The sequence below is a fragment of the Odocoileus virginianus genome, chromosome 28, assembly GCF_023699985.2.
Source record: "Odocoileus virginianus isolate 20LAN1187 ecotype Illinois chromosome 28, Ovbor_1.2, whole genome shotgun sequence".
In the NCBI taxonomy this organism is placed as follows: Eukaryota; Metazoa; Chordata; class Mammalia; order Artiodactyla; family Cervidae; genus Odocoileus; species Odocoileus virginianus.
In genome coordinates, this window is record NC_069701.1 from 36,378,009 (window position 1) to 36,388,061 (window position 10,053).

The 10,053-nt window shown below is 52.3% G+C and overlaps 1 protein-coding gene and 1 long non-coding RNA gene across 4 annotated transcripts in view; one reads left to right on the forward strand and one right to left on the reverse strand.

Annotated features, from left to right (window-relative positions):
- Positions 1-4,742, reverse strand: part of MACROD1 (mono-ADP ribosylhydrolase 1) — a 152,690-nt gene extending 147,948 nt beyond the window's left edge. Inside the window, exon 1 of one of the 3 annotated variants that reach the window (XM_020887702.2) lies at positions 4,288-4,742. In XM_020887702.2, coding sequence (XP_020743361.1) covers positions 4,288-4,585 — 298 coding nt within the window. In that variant the 5' untranslated portion in view covers positions 4,586-4,742. The remainder of the gene's footprint in view (positions 1-4,287) is intronic. The other 2 variants (XM_020887701.2, XM_020887703.2) reach the window with 2 other exon arrangements.
- Positions 4,734-9,749, forward strand: LOC139031882 (uncharacterized). Its single transcript, XR_011484388.1, has 2 exons — positions 4,734-5,083; positions 8,618-9,749. It is a non-coding gene; the product is annotated as an uncharacterized lncRNA (long non-coding RNA).
- The last annotated feature ends 304 nt before the right edge of the window (positions 9,750-10,053 follow it).

Here is a 10,053-nt window from a genome sequence, read left to right on the forward strand (position 1 = left end):
GGGGTAATGAGGCAACCTAGAACTGAGGGAAATAAGCTAAAGGAATTAACCCCTGGCCAGTGAAATTCGATGTTGCAGAGGTCTCTCAAAGAGGCGGAATGTCTCCTGGGCAGGAAGATCCAGCCTGATGGTATTTACTTACCTAGAGAGAAAACAGGTCCATACAAGTGGGCTGTCAGCCTAAAGCCAGAACAAAGAAATGCACAGAACCCAGGCAGAATGTGGCCATCTGTCCAGAGGACCCACTGGGCCATGAACTGAGGCTGTTGTACTTGGGGTCCAGAGCAGGCACTCAGCACTGCATTTGGACTGAAACACTGAGCAACTGCCCAAGGAAGGTAGGTAGGTGTGCTCAGGACAGCGGGATCAGCTTCCAAATCATTCAACCATCTCCCTAGTTGAGAACACATGCTGCTGAACAAACTTAAGACTACAACTTGGCTTCTAACATTGTGGTGCTGGAGAAGACTCTTGAGAATCCTTTGGATTTCAAGGAGATCCAACCAGTCACTCCTAAAGGAAATCAAACCTGGATATTCATTGGGAGGACGGATGCTGAAGCTGAAGCTCAGCTTTGGCCACCTGATGATAATTCCAGTGAGTTCTAGAGCCAACTCACTGGAAAAGACACTGATGCTGGGAATGATTGAGGGCAGGAGGAGAAGAGGGTGGCAGAGGATGAGATAGTTAGATAGCATCGCCAACTCAAGGGACATGAATTTGAGCAAACTCCAGGTGACAGTGATGAACAGGGAAGCCTGACATGCTGCAGTCCATGGGGTTGCAAAAAGTCAGACATGACTTAGCAACAATGGTTTTTCCACAGGGAGAGGAGGCCCTGCCCAGGCGCACATGAGTTTCCAGATCCGCTGCTATTATACTTCCCACCATGAACTGCACTTCAACCCTCTGAACTATACATTAGTCTATAGTAAGTTTGGTTACTATGTGCCAGTCTTTGAGAGAGGATCATCTCAGGCACGGACAAGCGTTTAGCCACCTATGTAGTGGCTAAACTACATAGGCATGGCATCCCCAACAGAAAGGCAAGCACGTGTCCATCAAAGACACGTGCAAGGATATTCAGAGCAGCTTTATTCTCAAATGTCCCAAACTGGAAACCAAATGGCCATCAACAAGGAGACTGCACATACAAACTGTGGCACATCATGTAATATCACCCAGCAATAAGAAAGAGCGAACTGCTGGTACAGCCAACAATGTGGATGAATCACACAGACATTGAAACTGTACACACTGTGTGTATGCCTCTAGTGATACAAAGTTCAAAAGAAAACAAAATGAAGAGATAGAAGAAAGATTAGCTGTAAGGAGTACTGAGTGGAAAAAGGCTCTAAGGAACCTTCTGGGGCAATGGTAATGTTCTACCTATTGACCAGAGAAGCGGTTGCATAGCTGGATACCTACGTGAAAGTACACTGATTGTAGGAATTCCCTGGCAGTCCAGTGGTGATGGGGCTTTCCCAGCGGCTCAGCGGTAAAGAATCTGCCTGCAGTGCAGGAGCTACAGGAGATGTGGGTTTGGTTCCTGGGTCAGGAAGATCCCCTGGAGGAGGGCATGGCAACCCACTCCAGTATTTTTGCCTGGAGCATCATCATGGACAGAGGAGCCTGGCGGGCTAAAGTCCATGGGGTCGCAAAGAGTCAGACACAACTGAGCAACTTAACACATACACACACCAGTGGTTAAGACCCGGCTCTTTCACTGCCCTGGACCCAGGTTCAATCCTTGGTCAGGGAACTAAAATCTCACAAGCCATGCAGCCAAAAAATAAAGAGTACACCAAAAAAAAACAACAACAACCGTACACCGACTGTATACTTAAGGTCTGTACACTTGATGTACTTTGCTGTACAATATAACTCAGCTGAACATGTACATGGAATGGAATGAAGAAATAGTGTGGGGATCTTCCAGGATCAAAGCTTCTTCGGGAGTTCCCTGGTGGCCTATTGGTTAGGATTCTGGACTTTCACTACCATGGCCTGGGTTCAATCCCTAGTTGTGCAACTGAGATCTTGCAAGTTGAGCAGCGTGGTCAAATAAATAAATAAAAGATCAAAGCTTGGACCCTAATCAGAGGCAGAAGCCACTTGAGGCAGTCTCCCGGTGTGGTGGTTTTAAAAACATGCCCCAAATTCTTTGATCTTCTTCCCTTCCAAAGGAGGAAACTAATTTCCCTCCCCTTGAAGGCGGACCGGATGAGGGCTTTAAGCCAGCAGCCACTTCACAGGAGCCAGCCACCTGGGAAGGGCCCTCTCCACCTTTCACCAAACTCCCGCCAGCCTCCCGGGAAACCCTGAGCCTGGCACCCAGCTAAGCTACTCCCAGCTTCCCGACCCCTCAAGATAGAGAGAATACACACGTTTGCTGTTTCAAGCAACTAAGTGTCCGGGTAGTCTGTTACTAAGCCGCGATAGATAACTAAAACACGGATGTTTCTGTGTCACCCCCACAAACTACCACCTAACGGCTACTGGTGGGGTGGGGCTTCCACCTAGGTCTGGGGTTCCTGGGGCAAGCCCACCCTCCCCACACTGCCCCTGCCTACTAACAGGGGAGCTTGAGCAGCCCTGCCCATCACAGCTTCTTCAAGCACCGACCTTCACTGGGCATAGTCTCATCGCCCTAACCACAGCCCGCACTGCTTCTTCACCTGAGCTCCGTGAGGGGAGGGTCCCCGTCAGTCTCCCCAGCACGGCAGTGCTGGCTAGATAAAAACGGGCCGAATGAATGGAAACCCCAGACCCCAGCAAACAGACACCACAGCAGCCTGGGAATTCCTGGCCCGTCAGCTTCAAGAGGTCTGGAAGTTTTCAGCGCCAGCAAGGAGCGGGAGGGGCGAGAGAGGCGGAGAGCAGCAGACACAGGAACAGGTGTCTGGGCCTCCTGCCTTCCAAGCTCTCCTTCCCACCACCCTGGGATGCTGTTCTCTGACGAAGAAGGGAAATCAGGGTTCCCTGTGGGGACAGTCCCCGTGCCAGGGAGCCACCCCCCACTCCCCACCCTGACCCTGGATGGTCGGGGGCCAGGGCTTGAAGGGGTGACGAGCACTCCTTTTGCCCCGGGAGCAAAGTCAAGTGCTTCCGGCTGGTGCTTTTAGATCCCAGAGAAAGCATTGCAACTCACGACAGGAGTAGCTCATCTTGAACTCTACCTCCAATCCCAGAGGACACCTCCCCTAACCCTCAATCACGGCCCGCCCCAGGCCTGCCTCCCCAGCCCCATTGGCTGAACTCTCGCCACCGCAAGTTCCAGCCAATGAGCTGCCGTCCCTGCCCTTTTGAAAGGCGATCCAGCCGGGAATGGTCACAAGAGGCCAGGGAGCATGCCCTGAAGGGCAGGGGCAGCTGGACCGGCAGCCGGGGCTATTTCAGGCTCCGCAGGTCAGGTTGCCTGCCTTCCCTCCTCTGTTCTGGCCCAGAGTCCAGCCCTGGGACTCATGCCCACCAGGACTCATGGCCCGCGCCACCCCCGCCCCCGACACCCCGCCGCCCCAGCCGGAGGGAAATGGCTTGATTCCTAGGTGTGGGAAGCAGGGGTGTCACTGTTCTCACAGACACAACATCCCCTCTCGGCCCTGCCCCGCCCCCCTCCTCCACCCTGTGTACCCCAGGAATGAGGCAGAGACAGCTCACAAGTGTCCAGAGGCCAACGATAAGGGCTAAAGGGCACCAGACCACGTGCCCAGACAGGCAGGCCCCGGGGGACATGGTGGGGGAGGTGTGACCGGCCTGCCCAGGGAGGCCCGTTCCTTGAGGCTATTTGATCCCACCAGGTGGGATGCCAGCCCCAAAGCCCATTCCCTGCCACTCTGTCTAAAATGTCACCACTTGAGAAACCACAGTATTGCAAAGCCGGGGGAGTTGAGAGCCTACTGTGAGATCCGAAGCAAACTTCAAGTGACCTTGGGCTACACGGCGCAGGCGCCGGGCCTCAGTTTCCCTCCTGCACAATAGATTTAGGTGCGAGGTCCTGGGTGCTCTCTGGGGGAGCCCCGCGACCCCTTTCAGTGGGGTGAGGCCACCCTCCTCACACTGCCTCCGACTGGGGCCCTGGATCTGGTCCTAGGGAAGTAGTTTCCGGGGCTGGGCACATGGGGGGCGTGGTTGTTAATAGGTGGGGGGGGGGGGGGTCCAAACCAGGCACAAGGGACCTTAACTTCCCCAGTTCTCTGGGGTGGACGGGGCGGCTAGAGGGGTGCTGTCCAGCCGGAGAATGCCCACGGAGGGCCGCCCTCGCGCCCCCCTCCTGCTTACACTTACATTTTGCCTCCTTCCAGTCGGTGGAGGTGCTCAGGTCCACCTTCGCCGCCATGGCCAGGGGGGCCCAGGTGCGCACCCCGGCTCTCCGCCCCACCGGCGCCGCCCCCCAAGCCCCAACTCCCGCTGAGGTCCGCGCGCGCGGGTGGTGCGCGCTCAGGGACGCCGGGGGACCGCACGCACTACTGCGGGTCCTCGTGGCACCCGCCGAGGGGCCGGGCCAGGGGCGCGGGGCGCCGAGCAGCTGCCCCGCCGCGCGCAGCTGTGCCAGGAGGCGGGACACTCGGCTCTGCAGAAACATGAGCAGGCGGCGCGGGGCGGCTCCCCGCCCACTTAGACTCTATTTACCGTGCTCAGGGAGTCTCTCCCTTATTTACTTGGGGACCGGGTGGCGCGTGCCAGCCCGAGGCGACCTGCCTAGGAGTCAGCGGGCCGCGCGGCCAGAAAACCCAGGCGCGCCGCTGGGCACCCTGGAACTTGTAGTCCGGCTGCAGACAGGCCCCCGCACTCGTAAACACACGTGCGCGCCCCGCCCAGCCAGCCGAGTCGCACAGCGCAGGAGTCCGGCTCACGAACGGTCGCGCGCCCGCCGTGCGCCTCTCCACGGGGCTGGAAGCTGGCAACCTCCAACTTCCTGGTGGGAGACGCCTCTGGCCTCCGACCCTGTCTCCGTCTCCGCCCCTCCAGCCGAGTGCACAGAGGCGGGCGTTAACTCCTCATCGGTCACCCAGGCCCCACCCTACCCGCAGTCCCCGGGAGCCGCGCATCCCCCCCGCCCGGGGGGAGGTGAAGCGAACGGGTAGGTCCGGTTGAGCGACTATTACCCAGGCCGCTGAGCCTCTGCCTCTTAGCCCCAGGGGCGGGCGGGGCCGCGGCTGGAACCGAATCTAGACCAACTCAGGAGGCAAGGATAGAAGTCCTGGAATTTGAAGACAGAAAATGAGAGTTCCAAGTGGCGTTCTCGGTGTAAGAATTGGGGTGATGTTTTTCTTTATATTTTTCCTATTTTTTTTAAACAAAGACTCTTAAGGATGAAGTTATGTTATTTTTTTAAACATAAACATGTTAATATCTTTCTATAACATTTTATTATTTTAAAATATGATAGGGTTTTTTTTTGTTTTTTTTTTTTGGCTTGTTTTTGACCAGGGCTTGTGGGGTCTTAGTTCCCAGACCAGGGATTGAACTCTGGGCTCACGGTGGTGAAAGTGCAGAGTCCTAACCACTGGACTTCCAGTTCAGTTCAGTCGCTCAGTCGTGTCCAGCTCTTTGCGACCCCATAGACTGCAGCACACCAGGCTTCCCTCTCCGTCACCAACTCCCAGAGCTTGCTCAAACTCATGTCCATCCAGTCGGTGATGCCATGCAACCATCTCATCCTGTCATCCCCTTCTCCTCCTGCCTTCAACCTTTCCCGACATCAGGGTCTTTTCCAATGAGTCAGTTCTTCCCATCAGGTGGCCAAAGGATTGGACCTTCGGCTTCAGCATCAGTCCTTCCAATGAATATTCAGGACTGATTTCCTTTAGGAAGGACTGGTTGGATCTCCTTGCAGTCCAAGAGACTCTCAAGAGTCTTCTCCGACACCACAGTTCAAAAGCATCAATTCTTTGGCACTCAAGCTTTCTTTATAGTCCAACTCACACATCCGTATATGACTACTGGAAAAACCATAGGTTTGACTAGACCGACGTTTGTCAGCGAGGCAATGTCTCTGCTTTTTAATATGCTGTCTAGGTTTGTCATAGCTTTTCTTCCAAGGAGCAAGCGTCTTTTAATTCCCTGGCTGCAGTCAGTCACCACCTGCAGTGATTTTGAAGCCCAAGAAAATAAAGTCTGTCACTGTTTCCATTGTTTCCCCATCTATTTGCTTTGAAGTGATGGACTTCCGTCAAGGCTGTATATTGTCACCCTGCTTATTTAACTTATATGCAGAGTGAAGTGAAGTGAAATCGCTTAGTCATGTCCGACTCTTTGCAACCCCACGGACTGTAGCCTACCACCCTCCTCCATCTATAGGATTTTCCAGCCAAGAGTACTGGAGTAGGTTGCCATTTCCTTCTCCAGAGGATCTTCCCCACCCAGGGATCGAACCCTGGTCTCCCACGTTGTAGGCAGACGCTTTACTGTCTGAGACACCAGGGAAGTCCTACATGTAGAGTACATCATGCAAAATGCTGGGCTGGATGAAGCACAAGCTGGAATCAAGATTGCCAAGAAATATCAATAACCTCAGATACACAGATGACACCACCCTTATGGCAGAAAGCGAAAAAGAACTAAAGAGCCTCTTGATAAAAGTGAAAGAAAAAGTTGGCTTACAACTCAACATTCAGAGAATGAAGATCATGGCATCCGGTCCCATCACTTCATGGCAAATAGATGGGAAACAATGGAAATAGTGACAGACTTTATTTTCTTGGGCTCCAAAATCACCCATTCCAGTATTCTTGCCGAGAGAATCCTGTGGACAGAGGAGCCTGGTGGGCTGTCGTCCATAGGGTCGTGTAGAGTCGGACACGACTGAAGTGACTTAGCATGCATGCATGCATTGGAGAAGGAAATGGCAACCCACTCCAGTATTCTTGCCTGGAGAATCCCAGGGACAGAGGAGCCTGGTGGGCTGCCGTCTATGGGGTCGCACAGAGTCGGACACGACTGAAGCGACTTAGCAGCAGCCAAAATCATTGCAGGTAGTGACTGCAGCCAGGGAATTAAAAGACGCTTGCTCCTTAGAAGAAAAGCTATGACAAATCTAGACAGCATATTAAAAAGCAGAGACATTGCCTCACTGACAGACGTTAGTCTAGTCAAACCTATGGTTTTTCCAGTAGTCATATACGGATGTGTGAGTTGGACTATAAAGAAAGCTTGAGTGCCAAAGAATTGATGCTTTTGAACTGTGGTGTCGGAGAAGACTCTTGAGAGTCTCTTGGACTGCAAGGAGATCCAACCAGTCCTTCCTAAAGGAAATCAGTCCTGAATATTCATTGGAAGGACTGATGCTGAAGCCGAAGGTCCAATCCTTTGGCCACCTGATGGGAAGAACTGACTCATTGGAAAAGACCCTGATGTCGGGAAAGGTTGAAGGCAGGAGGAGAAGGGGATGACAGGATGAGATGGTTGCATGGCATCACCGACTGGATGGACATGAGTTTGAGCAAGCTCTGGGAGTTGGTGACGGAGAGGGAAGCCTGGTGTGCTGCAGTCCATGGGGTCGCAAAGAGTTGGACACGACTGAGCGACTGAACTGAACTGAACTGAACTGATGGACTTCCAGGGAACTCCCCATAGTGGATATTTTTATAACCTGGAACAAAGAGCCAGGGTTTCTAAGAAGATTTTAGTACCAACTTTGCTCTTTCTTACTGGGCTACACTGGCCCCCTGTGACTTGCTTCTTGAGCTGTAAATTAAGAAATCAGTGCTCAGGTCTGACTGCTTATAGACCCAGGCCTCTCTAGCCCTGAGTGTGGCAATAACTCTTCACAGGGCTATGAGGAGGAGCACCGAAGCCTCCTGCAGATGCAGTTGGCACCACTGCGGTGCCCGAGTGGATCAGAGGGAGACCTGCGGGCAGAGAGTAAATCAGAAGCCAGGGGACCGAAGGAAGGGCTGAGGGCCCCCAACACTCCAGGACCACCAGCAAGGCCTGTGCCTTTCCCAGAAAAGTTCAGCAAGATGAGTTCAGGATGCAGGTGTCAGGCTCCCAGGCCTGAGGTCACCTCCCTACTTGCTGCTTCTCCAAGAACTTAGTAGTGCCAGAAAGGCCTTGCCAATTGCCTGCAGGATGGCAGCCACTCACAGGGGACTAGGTCTCAGCTGGCGCCAAGCTAAGCCCTCTCCACGCATTTGCTCTACTTCTATAAACTCAGTAAGTGCTGCCGCGCAGTGCCCCAGGGTTAGATGAGAAGCCTGGACTGGCCCAAGGTAGACATGGCCTGTGGGGGTCAGAGGCCCAGCTTGAGTCCAGGTTGTTTGGTTCCCATCTGTGGTCCGGAAAGTGATCACACAGATGTCACTGGTTCAAGCACTGACGCCTGTGGGTGAGCCTGTGTATCAGTTTCCTATTGTTGCTTTAACAAATTCCCATAAATTTAGCAACTTAAAGAATAAACAGAATTCATTTCCTTAAAGTTCTGTAGGATAGGAGTCTGAAGTGGGTCTCACTGGGCTAAAAAAACAAGGTGTCTGCACCAGCCGCCCGAGACCGCCCATGTTCCTTGGCTTGTGGGCCCCTTCCTCCATCTTTAAAGCCTGCAACGTTGCATCTCACCAGTCTTCCTTGGTGGCCTTTTCGCTCTGACTCTCTTCTGCTTTCTTCTGTTTTTAAGGACCCTTGTGATTCCACTGAATGGGATGACCCAGGATGATGTCCCATTGAAAGTCTGCTGATGAGCAGTTGCACCTACAGCCTTAATGCCCCTTGGCCATGTAAGGTAATACATTCACATGCTCCAAAGATTAGGGTATGGACCTCTTTGGTGGTGGGAGGGGTGTGATCCTGTAGACTACACCCTTTCCAGCAGTCTGGAGAGCAGAACAAGGAGAGGCAGGGACCCTGGCATGGAAAGTCTCAGTGCCCATGAGGAGGCTGCCTTCTGCACAGAGCCGGAAACCCACGTCCCCGACAGCCAGGTCCCGGAAGCACCCAGACACCTTGGGCATCGGAACTAGTCTTCTGTTTCTTTTTGCTCGGCTTCAGCTCTGTTCTCACACGGCAGCCAGGATAGAGAACGTCCCAGCCAACAGCCCAGCAGGGTTTGGTCTAAAAGCGGCCTGGATGGGTCTAGGCAGGGAAGTGTGATTCTGACTTGGCAAGGAAGGACCTCATCACAGAGCTTCAGCTGGACCTTTTAGAAAAGGTAAAATCTGAGACTTGCCTGGTGGCTCAGTGGTAGAGAATCCACCTGCCAGGGCAGGAGATGTGGGTTCAATCCCTGATCCGGGAAGACCTGAGTTCCTCAGAGCAACTAAGCCCAGGTGCCACAAGTACTGAGCCTGAGCTCTAGAGCCCGTGCGCCACAACTACCGAAGCCCGTGTGCGCGAGAGCCCGTGCTCCCCGACAAGAGGAGCCACCACCGGGAAGCCTCTGCCCCATGACTAGAGAGTTGCCCCAGCTCACAGCTGAAGAAAAGCCTGCGCAGCAACGAAGACCCAGCACAGTCAAAGATAAATGTTACTATTTTTTAAAAAAGAAAGACGAGGTAAAATCTTGCCAGGTACCAAAGATTTGTGTGTGTGTTGAGAGCATTCCAGGCCCAGGGACTCACAGAAGCAAACGCATGCACTTGTCTGGAATGCAGTGGGGGTGCTAACACCTGGTGTTGTCTGTTGAGGACTTTTAATGTTGGAGAAGGGGCTTTCATGCAGAGAAAAGCTACCTACTGCTGCTTGTGTTTAAATGAATATGGTCTTTATTAAACTTATAAATTAAAGGAACTAGCTTTTCTTAAGCATCCAAATGCAACTTGCAAATCTAGTTTTCTATTTATAAATCTAATTTTTTTATTAAAATAAGAATAATTACTTTCACTTAGTCTTTGATGAATATTTAATTAACTCACAGGTTCAACAGATTAAATTCTAAAAATGAATGCCAATTACAAACATAGGTAATTAAATTCCCTAATAGATTTTAAACTACATTTTACAGAGTTGAAATAGCTGGTCCTCTCAAACGCCTCATACTCAGCATAAGAGACTCATACATCTAACAAGCATATTTTTTCTTTTTTGTTCTTTTTTTCTTTACAAACAGGGAGTAGA